Genomic DNA, 19,047 nt, shown 5'->3' on the forward strand with positions numbered 1-19,047 from the left:
TGTGTGTGTATGTGTATGTGTGTGTGTGTATGTGTGTGTGTGTGTGTGTGTGTGTGTGTGTGTGTGTGTGTGTAAATATACCGATGCTATTCACAGGCCAGGCTGGCTAAGGCCACGGACATTCTGCCAATTTGGGTCTTGGCTAGAGGTTAGGCACCAGCTGAGCCCTATACAGCATGCCTTGGCAAGCCACAGGGCAGCTGGTTCCTAATGGAGCTAGCACCAATGATGCCCTTGGCAGACATCATTAATCAATCACTGGGCCTCAGAGCCCTTAGCAAGACAGTTTTCTCAGCAGCCAGCACCAATCAATGCGAGCTTGTATTTTCAGTGTCTCCTATTTAGGGAATTTTCACTTTTTTTCAATGGTTCTTAAGAAATATGAGTTACTCATGGGCGAGCACTTTCCCTTGCTTCTTTTCTCCCTCACATTCCCACCTCCATGAGCTGCAATGGTATTAACTGTACTAAGACCACCAGAACAGGACTACACGCATGGCGAAGGGTATGACCAGACCTCAGAAGGGACTGTGGCCCAGCAAAGAGGACATGCGGGGAAGCCCCGGACCCAGGGACACCGCCACAGGTTACTACTCACCAAGCAGCCCTGGGTTGGGGAACCTCCATGAATCGTTGTAGGAAGAATACTGAGGGTGGCTGTAGGGACTTCCAGAAAATTCACTCCCTGCAGGAGGTGGGCAGAGAGAAACAGAAGACAAATGTTAAACCAGGTTCAGAAAAGGCAGTGGGGTCAAGTCGGTTTAACTGCTGGCTGTTGATCGTGTTCGTCTCTTCCGTGAGTTTCGGGTGCTTTTGGTAACCAATAACAGCATATCGGGGTCATCCTCTCATCCAGCGAGCTGTCTATTTCACCCCAAAGCGCTTGGTATCAATGGGAATGGAGGCCACGGAGCCATCATAGGTGCTGGGTGGGGCCTCTCTGGGTACACCTGCACAAGTCCAACCGTAGCCTGCTGGGCTGTTGGCGCTGGCTGAGGCACCTAAGGGACCCTAGTGTGTCAGTTCTATCCCTCATGACCTCGTTTCTAGTGTGGATCCTCTGTGCTGGGAATTCAGAGCGACCGTGCCAGGGCATCTGGCTGGACAGGAGCATGAGACACAGGGCTACCCCATGTGTCTGCTGACAGGAAGGGATGGGCTAAATGCTTAGGAAACAAAAGAGGAAGTATGTGTGTGGGGGATCTAGGCACTAGGGAGAAGGTAGTTGTTCTTGGCGGTGGGCACACTCAGGCAGGTGTGCATGGGTGAAGGGAGTGTAGAGTGAGCCCGGAGGACAGTTCACTCAGATCCACAGCCTGCAGAGCTAAGCACTCGCCCCTGGCTATTCTCGGGGTTCACAACAGCCCCAAGAGAGTCTTCTGCCAGCAAGGCCAGCCTCGAGTCCTGCCCCTACATGCTTGTAGCAGCAGACTGCCCATTTCTTTCCTCCTTCTTCCTATAGCTGGGACCCAGAGGGCAGACTGGGTTCGAGTCTCTCCTCCACTCGAGTGCCCAAGAGCCTGGCATGTCTATCTAGCAGAGGCTTTGAAGCAGGGCAGGAAAGCCAGAACACTGGATGGTTTTCTTAAGCCCCCAGGTAAGGCCCTGCCCTGCTGGAGGTGACAGGCGTTTAACACGGTCCCGAGGGAGTGCCCGCCGCCAAGCGTGACTCCATGATCCCCCTAAAGGGAATGTACAAAGGCCAAAGGGCAAGAGGCTTTGGAAGAAACCCTGTTCTCCTCCCACCTCATAGGCAAGCACAGGCAGAACGTGCACCACACACACACACACACACACACACACACACACACACACACACACACACGCTCTTGCTCAGGCCTCTCTGGGGGCCACTCCCTGCCTGACAGGCTGAGCCTTCCAATTCTCTGTTTTTTATGCCTCAGCGGTCAGGGTGCCAGGTTCCCGCATACAGAGGGAGAGTGGTGACAGGGCTGGGCCGCACAACTCAGCCTCAGCAGATCCATCAGTGCTACAGAGCCTCCGGCGCCTCTTCCCCTCCCCTCTTCCCCTCCCCTCCCCTCCTTTTTTCTTTCTCCTCTTCCTCCTCCTCCTCCTCCTCCTCCTCCTCCTCTTTGAGAAGCAGGCTGGAGAGAAAGCACTCTTGCCAAGACTCTCATACCCATAAACTGCCCCGTCAGAGGCACATCCCGAGAGCGCCACGCCTGCCCCGTCTCTGATTAGCACCATCGTGCCAGGCCACCTCTTCCAGGAAGCCCCTCTGAGCTGCATCCCTACAGGGAAAGCCTTGAGGCCGTTCAGCTGTAGTGAGTTGGCCTAGACCTCTGGAGGTCCGTGAAGGCTCACAGGCAGCTTCCAGACCCTCTGGATTCTAGAGACTAGAAGAAGAGCCCCAGTCAGCACCATCAGCTCTTCTACCTGTGAGGCTTCCAGAAGCCACCCTTCCCTGTCCCCGCATCATCCTCTCGTATCCCATTGGCCTTGCTGTGAGTGGAGTCCCCACAGCACACGAGTGTCTGTTCCTGCAGGTCTCTGCCCTGCCTGCTCCCAGCAAATACCCTGTTTGGCTTCCCCAGAGTCCCCAAGGCTCTCCTACCTCCTTCCTGGGCTCCATCCAGAAGAGGCCCTCCCTGGGATGCCTCCCCTGACCAGCTCATCCTTCTGTCCTGCCACAGTTTATCCCACAGAGCTCATCACTTTCCAACCTGTCTTGTTCATCATGTTCATCTTGTTAATTATCTGTCTCTTCCACGAGGCTGAGAAGTCCTCAGGGACAGAGTTTTGTCTGTTTATGTCTCGATCCCAAGCTTCAGCACAGGCTTGGCATCCATCTGAGCATGCATGGATGACTAATTGTTGAGTGAGTGAGTGAATGAATGAATGAATGAATGAATGAATGAATGTAGGTCAGCCAGGGACCCGTTACTGAGTGGACTGAGTGGACCTTTTGCTTGGATAATGGCCACCATTATTAGCTCCCACAGCCAGGGATATGCTGTGGACTCTTCTGTGGGCTAAGATTTAAATTAATTTCTGATTCATTGTCCATCACAACATCCTGGGCCCAGGAGGAGACACCTCCCTGGACCCCCACCTGGTGCCCTCAGTGTCATGGTGCGGTGGGTATCTGAGTCCTTGTCCTGTGCCATGCCCTTTAGAGTGTTACACTCCTGGAAAGGGGTCCTGGCTATCTCAGGGGCTTGAAGCTGACCTAGAGGCTGTCCAGCCACCTGTTGGGGACTCTGCAATGGTGCCTGACTATCTCAGGTGCTATGCAGTAAGCTAATCTTGTGTGCAGAGTAGAAAAGCCACTCAAGATCTCACTACCAAGGAAGCTGTCCACAGATCTGGTCCACACAGTAACAAAGCTGGTTGTGTGTATGTGGGGGAAAGGGGGGCAACAGACTGACCAGGCGGATGCCACAATCCTCGACCAATTGGCAAAGGGGCAATGGCGTGGGACCAGGCTTCTTGGGTTCAAATCCCGAGTTTGCCTCTTCAAAGTTCCGGAAATCCCAGTGAGCCACTCAATTTCCTCTGTGCCTCACTTTCCTTCTCTGTAAAGGTGGGGCAATTGCAAAGCTTGCAGAGGTTCAAAGAAGGCTCAGCACATGTCAGCCATGGTGACACGCTTCTCCATCAGTCCCCAAGTCTTCCTGGGCATCCAGAACCAAACTGAACCTCCCAGCCCCCCTGTGATGCTCACAAGACTAACTAAACTGCATTTCAGTTGGGAAGTGTTCTCCCTGGGGCCAGAACATAACTCCAAGGCCAAGTTCCTACCTCCCGGCCTGGCCCCAGACTCTTGTCTTTAAGACATTGTTTTTCCATCCCAGGCTCTGTTTCCTCATTTGTCAAAGGGCAGAGCAGACCAAATGCTGTATAGCCCAGTAGTTCTCAACCTTCCTGATGCTGTAAGCTCGTCATACTGTTCCTCAGCTTGTGGTGACCTCAGCCATAAAATTATTTCGTGGCTACTTCACAACTGTAATTTTGAATCCTAGTATATCTGATATGTGACCCCTGTGAGGGCGAGACCCGCAGGTTGAGCACCACAGCTATCGATCCTCACACCCAGCTGTGGGGATGCCTTTCCTCTGGGGTAGGCCTGGGGCTCCAGCCTCCTCACCGCCATCCTCACAGTAGGGAGAACCTTAACCTTTGCTGCAACCCAAAACAGCAGCTTGGAAAAGCAAGGGATGTTTAGCTTAGAGTCCTGGAAAACCTCTTGGGTCCACTGAGGGGCCACTGAGAGCAGTCTTAAGGCTGATTAGGACTCCAGCAAGGGAGGCGGGGACTCTGGGCCAAGCCGAAAGCAGGAGCTTGGGCTTGAGGCCCCGTTCAGGGTGCGCTGTGGGGGCAGTGAGGACTGTGGCAGGGTATGCAAGGGTCAGGGCGGAAGGGTTCTTGTCAGCTGGCATTAGGATCCAGTCAAGGCTGCGGTTAGAGGGGTGAGGTCAGGGGACTTTCCAGTTGGCTGCTGCCACAGAAGAGGGAACTGACCGTCCACAGGTACAAGATCCTCCTCTAGAGCAGGCAGGAAACCAAAGTGCCTGGTTCTAGCTTTCACTGGGGCTTCCAGAGGTAGCACCAATAGGCCCGAGGTCAAAGGTCACACAATGAAACACTTTTCCTTGTGAGTTCACCGAGCAAAAAAAAACTGCCCTACCTTGGGGCTCCCTGCCTCTTCCTACTGATTCATACTCTGGACACCTCTCAAAGGCACCCCTGAAACCATAGATTTTTATTTCTTATTAACAAGAAGAATTCTATATGGGCCCCAGAAGGGAGGGGAGGTCAGCTTGCATCCAGATAGCTGTCACTCAGACACCTGTCAGTCAGCAGGACCTGCATCCAAGAGGCACGGAGCATACTGGCTGTCCTTCGAGAGCTACTGGTTCTGTCTAGAGTTCAACGCACGGAAGCATCTGAGAACTCTCCAATAGCAAGCCAGTGCCAAACGACTGGCCATTCTGGTCAGTGGAGTGGCCCCACGGAGGAAACTGTGGATGAAGGCCTGTAGTGAGCACACAAGCTGGTGTCATGGTGTCATGGCAGCACAAGGGAGGACCAGAGGCCAGCTGAGAGCTTATTAACTACCAGTACTTCTTCTCAAAGGCTGTGTGGCTTTGGGCCTGTCTGAGCAGCCTCCTCATCTTCTATATGGACTAAATAAATCATTGTTTATGGTTTGAATGTCCCCACACAAAAAGTCAAGTTGGCATTCATCTCTAGTAAGAAGCATTAAGAGGGTGGAAGGAGCTGGGTGCGGTGGTGCACGCCTTCGATCCCAGCACAGAGGCAGGAGGATCTCTGTGGGCTCAAGACCAGCCTGGTCTACAGAGTGAGTTCCAGGACAGCCAGGACTACACAGAGAAACTCTGTCTCAGAAAACAAACAAACAAACAAACAAATAAAATAAAACAAAACAAAAATTAAAAAAGAGGATGGAAGCCTGATGGGACTGTTATGTTTGGAGGCTGGGCTTTGGAGAAATAACTAATGATACCTGCGGTCGTGGAGGAGGGGCATTTACACCATGAAACTGAGGCTCTACAAGCGGAGAGACCTGAACTATGTTCTGTGGTCATGCGAGGTCCTGAACCACCTCAGGAGTCAGCAGGGTTCCCTGTTAGCAAGAAGAGCTTCACCAGGTATCGCTGCCTGAGTGAGCTTCCCAGTCCTCGGAGCTGTGAGCTGTATCAACCCTCACTCTCTGAAAGTACAGCCTGCAACATTCTGTTATAGCAACAGAAAATGCACTAAGGCAAGCACCTGCATCACGGGACCTGCATCACAATGATGCAGTATTTCTGGAGGGACAATGAGACCTCCTCCCAACATGGAGAAACTGGGGAAGGTGGGGGTGGAGGGAAATGGAAAAGAGCCCCGCTAACAAGTGGGAGACAGGCTCCAAAAGGATTTCCCAGCTTTCACTGAGCTCTTAGGTATGCAGAGGGCAGATCTGGGTGTAGGGGTGGAAGCAGAGAGAGCCGAGGGCCTGTGCTGTACGTGAGAAGATGGAAGGACCCGAGTGGAGGGACTTGAAGATGCAAATGCCCGCATGGAATGTGTATGAGTACATGTGTGCATGTGTGTGTGTGTGTGTGTGAGTGTGCATGTGTGTGAACATGTGTGTCTGTGTGTATGAGCATGTGTGTGAGTGTGTATGTGTATTTGTGTATGTGCACACATGAGTGTGCATGTGTGTGTATGTGAGAGAGCTATATATGTGAGAGAGATATGTGTATACATGTGTGTCTGTGTATCTGTGTGTGTGAGCATATGTGTACATGTGTGTGTATGTGTGTGTACATATAAGCATGCATGTGTGTGTGCATGTGAAAGAGAGCTGTGTGTGTGTGTGTGTGTGTGTGTGAATCATAGCTGAGGAGTGGGAATCATAGCTTCAGTTTTAAGGTGTTGTGTAATTAGTGAAACTCTCCCCCTGTCCATCGCCCATGCATCCTTAAAGCTTGCCATTCACTGGTTTGTGTATGGATGCCCTCTCCAAAATTCACGGAGAATTTTGGGTGTCATGTGACTATTTCGCGGGTAGCCTTATGGGATGTCAGCTTACAACCCACGAGTTCTTGCTTGTCACTTCTGTTCTCTTGCTCTCTGACTTTCCCGACATCATTTTGTCCCAGCTGGCTGCTGCTGCTGTGCCCTTACACTTCCCAACCTCCAGCACAGTGTGCCAAGAGAAACTTCTCCTCCTCGAAAAGCACCCAGCCTCTGGTATGTTGTTATAGCAACAGAAAACATACTAAAACAAGACTGACTTCGTGTTTTCCCCAGACATGGGGTCAGAGGAGATTCCTGGATGCCATGCTTGTATGGACAGTGGTGGTATGATGGAGACATGGTCCAAGGACATGTAGTGTAGATCACAGAGTCACAGGCCAGTGTCCCAGGCCATGCCCTGGGTGTGGTCCTGCATGCTCTTACCTAGAGCTGCCTACCATGGGGAAGAAGGTAGAAAAATGGCCTTTGGGGGTCTGGAAAGACAGCTCAGCTATTGAGTGCTTGCTCTTCCAGAGCACCAGAGTTCAGTTTAGTACCTACATCCGGCAGTTTACAATTGCCTGGAGCTCTAATTCAGGCAGATCTGGTGACCTCTTTTAGTCCTGAGTGCACCTACACACCGGTGACATACACATATACAGATACACAGACACACACATAAATAAAAACAAAAATCTGTTTTAAAAGAAAAGAAAAATTGGCTGGTGGTAGCACGCACATTTAATCCCAGTGCATGGGAGGCAGAGGCAGGTGGATCTGTTCGAGTTCAAGGCCAGCCTGGTCTACTGAGTGAGTTCCAGGACAGCCAGGACTACACAGAGAAACACTGTCTCAAAAAAACCAAACCAACCAACGAGTCAACCAACCAACCAACCAACCAACCAGTCAACCAACCAACCAACCAACCAGTCAACCAACCAACCAACCAACCAATCAAAAAATCCCGAGTTTGCAGACCTGATTCTGAGGGGTGGGACTGGGTTTCAAGCTTCTGTTGAAAGCTGATAGAGAAACCGCTATGCTGGGGAGAAGGGCAGGTGCCCACCGCAGACACGCCCACTGCAAACAGGCTTCCCCAGCAAGGCAGTCCAAAGAATTTCAGAGGACACCTCTCCAGCCATCCTCCTTTCAGTCACAAGCTATCTCAGGGTTGTCTGTCTCTCTATCCCTCCAACCTGTTATTGTTACCATTTTTGCATTTTTTAAGTTGCCAACATCAGTACATTTTAAGTGCTCCAGTATACATATCATGAACTAAAGTTCATAACTGATTTAATGAGCACATTTTCCCCTTTGGATATAAAGTTTACATGTAATGAAACAAACAGATACTAATGCTTTCATTTAGACAAGTGCATGAACCGTGTTACCCAAGCCAGAAACTCTGACGAGTCCCGGAATGTTAGCATCACCCTACAGGGAATACCAAGAACCCAGCTGTGTGGCCATATCATCACATGCTCCCAGGTTCCAAGTTAGCTCTGATCACCAAAGGGCCCCTGATGGCCACAAGCAGCCCCTGCGAGGTCACTCAGTAGAGGAAGTTGCGGGAAGAGCTCTTCCCTTCGAAGCTTAAGGAATGTAACTAGAAGTTGAGGCTGCTGGTGTGGACCTGTCAGTCCAGCTACTCTGGAGGCTGAGAAACAAGCAAGTTCAGAGTCTGCATGACAGGCAGGGAGCCCCAGCCTTCCAAATACAAAAGGAAAAACCCTGAAACTCTCACTACATTTGAGTTTAGAGGGGACAGCGTTGAAATGGTCTCACCCGGGGAAGCCTGGGGCTCCAGCATCATTTTCTCCTTCACTCAGATCCCAGAGATGGCAAGAAAGTAAAAGTTTCCCAAAATCCTCAGAACTGACAGGCAAACAGGCCCCACATAGCTCTTAATTAACCCAAAACGACACCTGCCAGATGACAGGAATTTGCGTGCTCACTGGGGGCCGACCTGTCTGCAGATGGTCGGCTCCCACCTCTGCTCCAGACCTTGGCCGGCTGCAATTAACATATGGAAAGTCTTTCAAAGTGACTTCACAGTCAACTTCTGTTCTGAAGGAGCCAAACTGGGCAGGGAGAGAAAAATCTTTGTGGAGGAGAAGAGATCTGAAAAGAGCTAAGGGTTCCTCAGCTCCTTCCGGTGGTCTTGTAGAACCACATGACAGGTGGTGGATCAGGAATCAGCAGGTACTTGTGCTGTTGCGTTGCAGAACTGTCTGTGACCACGGCAATCAAAATAAGGACATGACACAGACACAGCCTATGCATTAGTATGCTATTCAATATACATATTACACACAGACAGGATGTAAACATATATGCATACATCTGTATGAATAGACAACAATATAAACAATATATACATAGGTATGTATGTGTATACCTATGTGTACATATCTCTGCATGTGTGTATATTGACAGGGCTCTGTCAAAGTCTCTCTGAGTGACCAAATGAAAAGCTTATTATTAAACAACAATATGAACCAATCAGTACCCCCAGAGCTCATGTCTCTAGCTGCATATATAGCAGCAGATGGCCTAGTCAGCCATCATTGGGAAGAGAGGCCCCTTGGTCTTGCAAACTTTATATGCCTCATACAGGGGAATGCCAGGGCCAAGAAGTGGGAGTGAGTGGGCAGGGGAGCAGGGTAGGGGGAGGGTATAGGGGACATTCGGGATAGCATTTGAAACGCAAATGAAGAAAATATCTAATAAAATAATTAAAAATAACATTATTTTAATAATAAATTATTTATTATTATTATTATTATTATTATTATTATTATTATTATTATTACTACCAAGCCCCTGTGAAGGTGGCAAATGACCACCAGAAGACTTCTCTTTCCCCCTCTTCCCTGCATCCAGCCTCCAGCCTGGCCCTACACAGGCCAAGGGCTGCTTGCCCTCCCTCTCCACAGCAAGACCTCCCTGGGCTCCCAATAGGGAGGCAAAAACCAGAGCTCAGGGAAGGTCAGCCTGCCAACCTGGACAGCCCTGCTCTGTGCGCATCGATCCGCTGCTGGGAAAAACCTCTTCCCCTACCAACTCAGGCCTTCCTTCAGAAATGCCGAGGGGAGAGAAAAACCAAGACAGAGGGTGGGCGTGAGGAGAGAATGCACAATGCGATTCTCCTCTTTTACCAGAGGCCCTAGGCAGGGCTGGAGGGCCGCAGAGAAGCAGGCAGAGGGCCAGCCTGAGCACTGGTTCTGCTGCTGGCCAGCCAAAAGCAGTCATGTGACCTTCCCGGCCCCTTCTGTGCCCTGCTTCCTCTGACTGCATCTAAAAGCCTTTGGAGTCTTCAGGGACGGATGCCTGCATTATAGCAGCACCACCCTAAGCCACAGCGCTCAAGCTCTCCCAAGCTCTGCCCAGTGGTGGTCCTTCAAGAACGGAGCCTTGAGCTGCACAGTCCTGTCGGCAGGGACCCAGACCAAGGAATAACTCTATTAAAAGCATAAATGTGCATTAGCCACAAACCAAGCAATGCAGGTCTGTTGTCTTGTCCTCAAGGCTTATTCCCCGCCCCCTCCTTTAACATGCTTGTTCTCCTAGGCATCTCCATTTGAGACCATTGGCTATGCTGCTGTGGCACACTTTGAACAGTTCTGGTCCAGTGTTAACCTGCTCTTTTATACTATTATGCCCCAATTTAAGCAGAAAAGGGGCAGGAAAATGCACGTGGGTTCCTTCTGCTCCCTGTGGTGGCAGACAACACCTGACTTTTATGGGTCTGAATGTGGGGCAAGCAAGCCAGAGCCTGGCCGTGTCTCAGCAGGAAGTGCCCACAGGCTTCCCACTTATGGAGATGAACTCCCAAGTTGCCTCAGGTAGGCTAGGCAAGGCCTTTCAGGGTCTGCTTATAACAGACGTTCCAGTCACATGTCACTGCCCACTGCCACACGCCACGTTCCAAGTCCCTGCACTGCTGCCATTGTCCACAGATGTCGCATGTCCATCCAGATGTGCCATTTTCTCCACCCACGCTCTTCCTTCCTTCCCCACTTCATGTCCTATCCCCAGCTCATTAAGACTGAGCTCAAATCCCACCTCTACCAGGAAGCCCTCCTGAGCAATCCTCTCTATTGAGAGAATTCTTCCTCCATCTCCTGAGTTCCCAGCCCTGGGTCCACCATTGTACTTTCTGGCCAGACTCAGGACCACTGTGAACTGTCTTCCCTGCCATTGAGTCTGTGGCTCCTTAGGGCTGCTTCTGGCAACCAACAGAGCCCTGTAGTTCTAACCCAGGGCCCTGCCCATCTCACCAGTACTGACTGTGGTCACTAAATGTGGCCTACTGTGGTCACAGGATACTTCCAGGAGCCCTCTCCCATTCTGTGCCTTGGTTGATTCTTCCAGGCCCCACTTTCCACAGCTTAGACAGAATGACACTGGGGTATGATCTGTCACTCGCTATAACATTGGCCTGAGATAGCTTACTTGAAGAGCAAACAGATCTATTTTGTCTCACAGTTTTGAGGCTTCAAAACCCACGGGTTTGGAGTTTGAGGCAGCACATCATGGCCAAAGACACGGCTGAGTGAAACTGTTCACTTCACAACCAGGGAATAGAAAGGAGAATAGAGGAAGCAGCTGTGCCCAGAGTCCCCCTCAATGCCCCAATGACGTAAAGAACCCCCATAGACCTCACCTCTTAAAGGTTCTACCACCTGTCAATAGCACCAAGTCGTTAACACATGGGCCTTGGGGATCCTTCCAGATTCCACAGATCTACAGTGACTACCAAGAAAACCACTCACATATTCATAACTACATCACAAGGTCCATGCTGGACTCCTTTGTGCCTAGCTTAAGAGTTAGACAGAATGATTAAAATAGTTCTTCTGCCCTAAAGTCCTGAGACTCCTCCTGAACCTCCGACATGAGCTCAGGGGTTCTCACCGTCTGTCTCTGATTTGGGGGAGGCCCCTACATTAGTGATGGGTTTTATTTTGGCATTCCAAGTGGCCTTTCTCCCTAACAGAGATCCATACCCTTGGGAGAAGGAGCCCGGGTCCCAGACCTGTGAGAACTTCTGTATCAAAGGCACATGGAAGTCAGCAGAGTATAGAAGCTGGAAATCATTTTGACAAAGAGAGCCAGCCGGAAGTGGCTGTTGTCTGGGTCTCTGAGGACACTGGAATGTCATCATTCGTGGGCTTTTGAAATCTACCCCTGTCTGCCAGTCAGCCCACACAACACCTGAAGCATCAAAGACGGCGGAGGGAGCCCCATCTCCAGACAAGAGGCCAGTTCAGCAGGAGGTTGGGTGCCTTCCCTAAAGACTCCTGTGTTACAAGGTTTGGTGCGCAGGGTGGTACTCCGGAGAGGGGCTGTGAGTCTTTCAGGGGTGGGCTGGTGCGAGGTCTTTAATTCTCTGCAGGCGGGTGGCTGGTCCCTTCCACCCTCTGCTTCCTCATTCACAACGTGACTATTGACTGCAACACAGGCGCTAGCCCTGCCTCAGGCTCACACCAGCAAGACTGTCCCATCTTGAAACCCAATCTCCACAACTACTGAACTTGAATGAACTCCTCTTTTCTAGGTGAGAAGCCTGCTCAAACATTTGTCTTTTTCTGTAGGGGATCTAAGGTGGTGTACACACCTGGCAAACAATAGGCCACACCCTTCTTCTCTTAACACTGTACACAGCAGCTGCTGGTTTTGGACCCTGTCTGGCAGACTTGGGAGCCGGGGGAGCTCCGAGCTGCAGGGTGGGTTTACAACTAAAGATGGAAGGGTTGTGTCTGGATTTCTGCACAGTCTCAGAAAACAGGGACTGCCACTCTGCTAATAGCTGGGAGACTGTCATCAGACATGGCCAACATTCACTGGCACTTACTCAAGTGGCTTGGAAAAGTCATTGAAACTCTGAAGCTGAGGGGCTGACTGGCAGTGTTGCTATCCCAGGAATCACAGGGCCAAATAATAACGGCACACTCGAAGGTCCACTGCTGATTAAAAAGGATGGCGCAAATGTAAGGGGCTATTTGATGTTAAACTCAAGGCTTCCTATGACTGATTGAAAAGTGAACATGGGGATTTTTATTCTTTGTGCCAAAACATATTTCAGATGGTTAAAAAACAACTGGTCAAAGTATGGAAAATGGGTGTGGGTTACTCAGCCACAAACGAGGCCTCTGTACCACACTCCGTCCCTCCTTCCTTCCAGTGACCATCTCAGAAGAGGGAACAGGAAGATTGGGAGAGCCAGGGGTCAGGAGGACTGGAGCAAAATGGTGTCTCTGGACATGACAGGTCCACTGCACGAAGGAGCTCACAGCAGCTGTGGCTGCCTTCGAGAGACCCCCACAGGATCAGGCCAGTCAGCATTCCAGCGTGAAGTGGGGAGAGGCTGAGGAGCCCCCAGCCCTAGTAAGGAGCTGTGGATAGCTGATGGCTTCTGGAAGAAGGAGAGACAATTTTCTTTAAGGGTGTGGCCTCTGGGGGTACTACCCTGCTATGGTAGATGACCTCATACCCATGAATTTATATTTGGTAGATTATTAAAAACGACATGAAGAACACATGAAGTTGGGTAGGGGTGAGGAGTAGAGGGTGGATCTGGGAGGAGTTAGGAGGGAAGTGGGTAAGTGTGATAAAAATACTTTGGGTGAAAGTTACAAAGAATTAACAAAATATAATATTAAATGTGTTTCAGGCTGGGTGGTAGTGGTTCGTGCCTTTAATCCTAGCACTCGGGAGGCAGAGACAGGTGGACCTCTGTGAGTTCAAGGCTAGCGTGGTCTATAGAGAAAGATCTGGGACAGCCAGGGCTACACAGAGAAACCCTGTGTCAGAGAACCCTCAGATACACTTCTCACGTTTCAACACGTGCCTAAAATACTTGCCTGTAAGGAAAGCCTCAAACTAGGAACCAGGCTCCGGATCACGGGTCTCTTCCAGCCTGTCCCTCTCACATGATCTTACCCTTGGTTTCCCACAGGTAGAAGCAAGATGAGATTGATGTCTGGACTGCCCTTCTGCCCCTGACAAATCGTCCCTGGGCCTGGACTCTTTGCTTGCTTACTGATACTCCAATTCCCAGTCCTTCCATGTGATCTCTCATTCATTTGTTTGGTTCTTGAAAATAGACAGCTTCTTCTGGGCTAAGTGTAAAATCTTGTCCCTGGTCCTTATCACCAGTTCCCAATCTCAAAAAATTGTCCCAGGTGAGTTCAAGTTAGAGACCCTCTAATGGCACATTCCCAGGGCCTATAGGGATTCTATTCAGCCTGATGCCAGCCCAGTGCCAGCCCAAAGCAAGTGTATCTTCCTGTGGCCTCGACCTGGCCCATCCGGCAGAGCAGTTGTGGGTCCGGGAGCTTACAGGGCCCCTGTGCTGGCGAGGTTGGCTTTCCCTGAGACCCTAGCATCCTAGGCTGACTAACGAGATGGAGGTGAAGGTGCCGTACCTTGCTGGGAAGTCACAGTGCTAGTGCCGACCCGCACTGCCTGCCATCAAATTTTAATGCTGCGGCTGACATATTTATGGAATGCCTCCCCAAGTGTTTGCGAGGAGACTAGACAAGATTTACCTCTGCAATTACTACTGCGACGGTGGCTTCACTGTGGGCTGGGAACTCCGAAGCCCAGAGCCCCGCTGCACCCCGAGGAACACACTCAATTTTGCACACCTTTCCTGCCCCCAGCATGCAGGGGTAGAAGTGGGAGGTAGAGATGAATCAGATACGGTTCCTGCCCACGGAGAGCCCACAGTCTGCAGGAGCGGGCTGTACACACATAAATTACCTTCCTCTGAGGTGGCTGGGGACCACGGTGCGGAGACAGGTACTAGACACGAGCTGGGGCTCAGGGGTTGGGGGGTGAGGTGGGGGAAGTCTTATTTCTTCCCTCAGAGTCAGGATTAAGGAAGAAGTTGGAGATCAGAGCCTACTGAGCCCTTCAGCTGCTGTGACTCACCAGGTTCCTTCCTTGCAAGAAGGGGCTCCCCAGTGCTTCCTGACCATCCCCTGCTGGTCTCTCAGAGGGACAAGTCCTCCTTTTACAGTGCTACATCCCTGCACAATCCTTTGGGGTTTCCCTTCCCAAAGGAGGTAATGGACACACTGCTTCTAGCTGCCTACTAGTCCTCACTATGCCAACAATCCAGATCCCCCTACAGGGACACCCCAGGGCAAGGGCAGATCCAGAACCTGGGATGGGTGAGGTGGAGCTCCAGTTTGGCTGCACTGTATAGGCTGCAGAGTCAACCACAGAGTTCTGAAACTCAGACTACAGTAGACACCCCAGACAGAGTTATCTGTGGCCTTTGATCTCTGTGAGCTCCATACCAGCCAGCATTACATAACAAAACACTGTTTTAAAACAACAACAAAAATTAAAACAAAAAAAAATACAACGACAACCCAGTAGTCCGGGTTATTTGAACCTGAGTGGAGCCAGCTGTAAAGATATATCATGTGAGTTTAAAAAACTAGTGACACTGGTCCTCAGAGGGGCGGGGCTGGCCTCCAGCAGAGAGCTGTTGGAGATGTGGATTCCTGTGTTGGCAAGCTGCACAGCTGGCCACCTTTTGCCTAGGGTATGTCCTCTTGACCATGTGCAATGGAGTTGCAGGTATGCTGGCCAATATTACAGTTTCCCAGCATCCTCTGAGGTCTAAGTGCCTGAAACGGGTTCCTCCGAGGCCAGAAGGGCTTGCTGGGTAGGAGGCCGCCAGTCATCTTAGGAGCCACTATTCTCCAGAGAGTTTGGTAAGGCATAAACACTGTATAGGCAGCTGAATTTGCAACACCCCCTGACTAGATCATATGCAGGTACCTGTCATGGTCCCGTCTTCACCCCAAAACTCACTGAATCAAAGTCCTTCCCATGCCTGGGCCTCTGTAACCCCAGCAGCACAGTGAGCAGGTTTACCTTAAAGCTGGCCTTCCTGATGGAAACCTTCCTTCTTTTAAATACTTTTTTAAAACACTGATCTGGGCTGGAGAGATGGCTTAACTATGAAGAGCACCACTGACTGCTCTTCCAGAGGTCCTGAGTTCAATTCCCAGCAACCACATGGTGACTCTCAACTATCTGTAATAGGATCTGATGCCCTCTTCTGGTGTGTCTGAAGAAGCGACAGTGTACTCATAAATAAAGTAGATAAATGTTTACTTTAAGCAGCTGTTGGAATCACTTAAAAAAAAAAACCATCAACCTAGTATGTATGTATTTATGTGTATGTATGTGTATGTAGTTATGTGTATATATGTATGTGTACGTATGTATGTATTTGTGCACATGTTGAAGTTGGAGGACCACTTCTGGGAGTTGGTTTTCTCCTTCTGCTGTGGGGTTCAGGGACTGAACTTGTCATCAGTCTTGGCAGCAGGTCTTAGACCCTCTGAGCCATTTTGCCTGCTTGAGACCTATTCTTTCATAAATGCTACTGACACTTAACTATGTGTCCCCTGTGGCTGCCCCACAGACTTGTCTGAGGCAGCTTTGTGGGTAGACAGCCAAGGGTGGGGGCGGGGAGGAAAGGAGGGATAGCTTGGTGACTGAGGGGAGAGGTACAGACGTGTTTCCAGAGAAGAAGAAGCAGAGCCGGTGCAGAAGCCCCCCCCCCAGGTGTGCTGGGGGACCAGACAGGTGCCCAGCCTGAGGTCGGGCATCACACAGGGCACTGTTTCACCCCTTTGTTTCTGTTCCAGCCATAGAGAGGGGTGCCTGAGTTAGACACGGCGGAGCCACAGGCCTGAGCAGATCAGACTGCAGTCCTGCCCCTTCTGCGCTTACACTGGGGGGGGGGGGGGAGAACAACACCGTAAAGTCAGAGCAGGCAAACAGAGCACACAGTGTGCTGGACCCTGCGGGGAGGACGTGCAAGGCATGGACAGAATAGACAGGGCGGCGGAGGAGACGGAATTTTAAACTGAGTGGCTAGGGGCGGCTTTCCTTCCACGGACAAGGAAGTGAGAACTAGCCAACCGGATATGGGGGGAAGAGCAGGCGTAACATAGTCCCCCGGATCACAGAAGGACTGACATCCGCTCTTCAAAGAGAACGTGGCCTGTCGTGGGACCCCTGCAGCTGCTGTTAAAGGTAGCCTGGCAGCTGGAGCAACCTTTGATAGCAGAACTTGGGAGGCAGAGACAGGCAGATCTCTGTGAGTCCAAGGCTAGCCTGATCTGCGTGCATAGCAAGTTGCTGCCAGTAAGCATCACCGTGTCTTAGTTAGGGTCTCTATTGCTGTGAAGAGACACCTTGACCTTGGCAACTCCTACAAAGGAGAACATTTATTGGGGCTGGCTTAGAGCTCAGAGCTTGAGTCCATTGTCATCATGGCGGTATGCAGTAAGCAGGCAGGCACGGTGCTGGAGAAGCTGAGAGTTCTGCATCTGGATCAGCAGGCAGCAGGAAGAGATGGAGAGATTTGGACTGGCTTGAGCTTCTGAGACTTCAAAGCCCACCCCCAACATTTCCTGCAGCTAGAACTACACCCGAGGTGCTATTTTCATTCAGAGATTCACACCTTGTCTCAATAAAATGAAATAAAATAAAGTCAAGCCTGGAGGAACAAGGCTCGTGGGTAGGAGACAGGGGAAGCCATCATGAACTTTCACTGGAAGACTGACCTTTCCATAGGGAAAGAAAACACTGGCTCTTGGGGCCTTATGCCACAAGGCTAGGAAGTGTCAGGCCACATGCCATGCAAGTAGATGGTCACTGGCTAAACCTAAGGCCAAGTGTGGTGCTGGGCTGCTGGGTCTAGTCCTGGATGCGCAGGGCCAGTCCTGCCCTCTCACTGAGCCCATGTCAAGAGCAGCACAAGGCAAGATGTGACTTTGAGGTTGTGGTAAGGATTCTGGCAGAGAATAGATGTGAAGACTGAGTAAACCATGTATGTTGTGCATGTGTATGCACACGCGTGCGTGTGTGCGTGTGTGTGTGTGGGTATACGTGTGTGCGTGTGTGTATACGTGTGTGTGCATGCGTGCATGTGTGTGCGTGTGTGTATACATGTGTGCATGTGCGTGTGTGCGTGTGTGTATACGTGTGTGCATGCGTGCATGTGTGTGTATACGTGTGTATACGTGTGTGCATGTGCGTGTGTGCGTGTGCATGTGCGTGTGCGTGTGCGTGTGCGTGTGTGTGTGTGTGTGTGTGTGTGTGTGTGTGTATGTGGTATAGTGTATGGAGTGAGGCATTTCTCTTGTCCACTAGGGGGAGCCCTGCAATCCTCTCTCCAACAGAAATTAAGTTGGCAAGCCTCTGTGCCATCTCATGCAGAGAGCTTCAGAAGCTCCCAGCCGGCCTCAGGGTGGAAGCAGGAGAGCCCCTGAGATGTTGCCATGGTGCCAGGGGTCCTGTGACTGGCTGGATCTGAGAGGTTGATACAGTGCCCAAGTTTCTTCCCATGGCCGCCCCTCCCCCAACCAAACAGACTCTATTGGGGGGAAGGGAGGAGAGATGCTTCTCCAGGTACTGAAAGGAGTATCCTGGTGCAAGCACTGTCTGTGTGCCTCCTGGATGGATGGACAGGTTATGTAAGGTGAGCTAAACATTCCCAAGAGCGTGTGCCTCGTGCCTGTGCTGAACATGAAGCATCCTTGAGATGCCGCAGGGGTCCAGGCTCAGAGCCAGAGAGCCAGGAGAAGCCGGGGCTTTGGGTTTCTTAGGATCCCTCTCACCTCTTCATTTATCCGGTGATATAAAAGGCCCCGTAAGGACTAGAGACGTGGCTCAGCCATTAAGAGCACTGGCTGCTTTTCCAGAGGACCCGGTTCCGTTCCCAGCACTCACAGGGTATCTATCTCACAACCATCCGTAACTCTGGGATCTGACACCGTCTTCTGGCTTGGATGACTGTTGCTTACTGAACAAGAACAGCCAGATGACGGACAGGGAGGGTCATGGGGACTAAGACCTCACCTGCTTTCCACTCACCAAACTTTGAGTCCTGCCTGGCAAGAGGTTCTGTCTGCACAGGAGAAGGAACAGGGTCTTAAGAGATAGCCTGAGAACACCCCAGGGAAACCGGAACAGGCCATGGGTCACACGCCACGGATAGGGTCACCTATCTACCATTTCTCTTCACAGGGATCTGAGTGTGGTTCCTTGACTGAGTGTTTGCCTTGGGTTCCGCCTTCGGCAGCACAAAACAACTGAAATAGAAATGTTCAGGGGTTCAAGGCTAGCCTGGGCAACGGAGTCAGGCCCCACCTCCAAAAAGGGCTCTGTGACACTCCAGGACTCTGTCCTAGTACTTCAAGTCAGAAGGGGGAAGCATGCGCCAACTCCCTGAAATGGGATAGCACCAACCCGACCTCCAGATGGACAGAGAACGGCAGGGGCTGAGGGGTGGAAGGGATTAGCCTAGGGCCAGTGCAAGGAAGGTCTCAGGTAATTTCGCTGCCTCTTCAAAGTGAGCCCTTCACTCTCTCCCAAGGAGAACCGACAGATGGCGCTACCGAGGAGAGGGTCCTGACAGCAAACCTGGATGGAAGGAAGCCCAGCTCCCTCAGAGCCCGGAATCCCGGAGTCAGGAGTTGAACAACCATCCCGCAGAAGTGCGGATGGAGAGGGTAGAGCAGA

The 19,047-nt window shown here is 51.1% G+C and overlaps 1 protein-coding gene across 4 annotated transcripts in view; it reads right to left on the reverse strand.

Moving 5' to 3' along the window:
• Window positions 1–19,047, reverse strand: part of Pax5 (paired box 5) — a 179,160-nt gene that overhangs the window by 5,396 nt on the left and 154,717 nt on the right. For all 4 annotated transcript variants that reach the window (XM_021222113.1, XM_021222112.1, XM_021222111.1 and 1 more), the window contains one exon: window positions 599–685. In XM_021222113.1, the coding sequence (XP_021077772.1) occupies window positions 599–685 (87 nt within the window). The remainder of the gene's footprint in view (window positions 1–598; window positions 686–19,047) is intronic.

This window comes from Mus pahari, chromosome 22, assembly GCF_900095145.1.
Source record: "Mus pahari chromosome 22, PAHARI_EIJ_v1.1, whole genome shotgun sequence".
Classification (NCBI taxonomy): domain Eukaryota; kingdom Metazoa; phylum Chordata; class Mammalia; order Rodentia; family Muridae; genus Mus; species Mus pahari.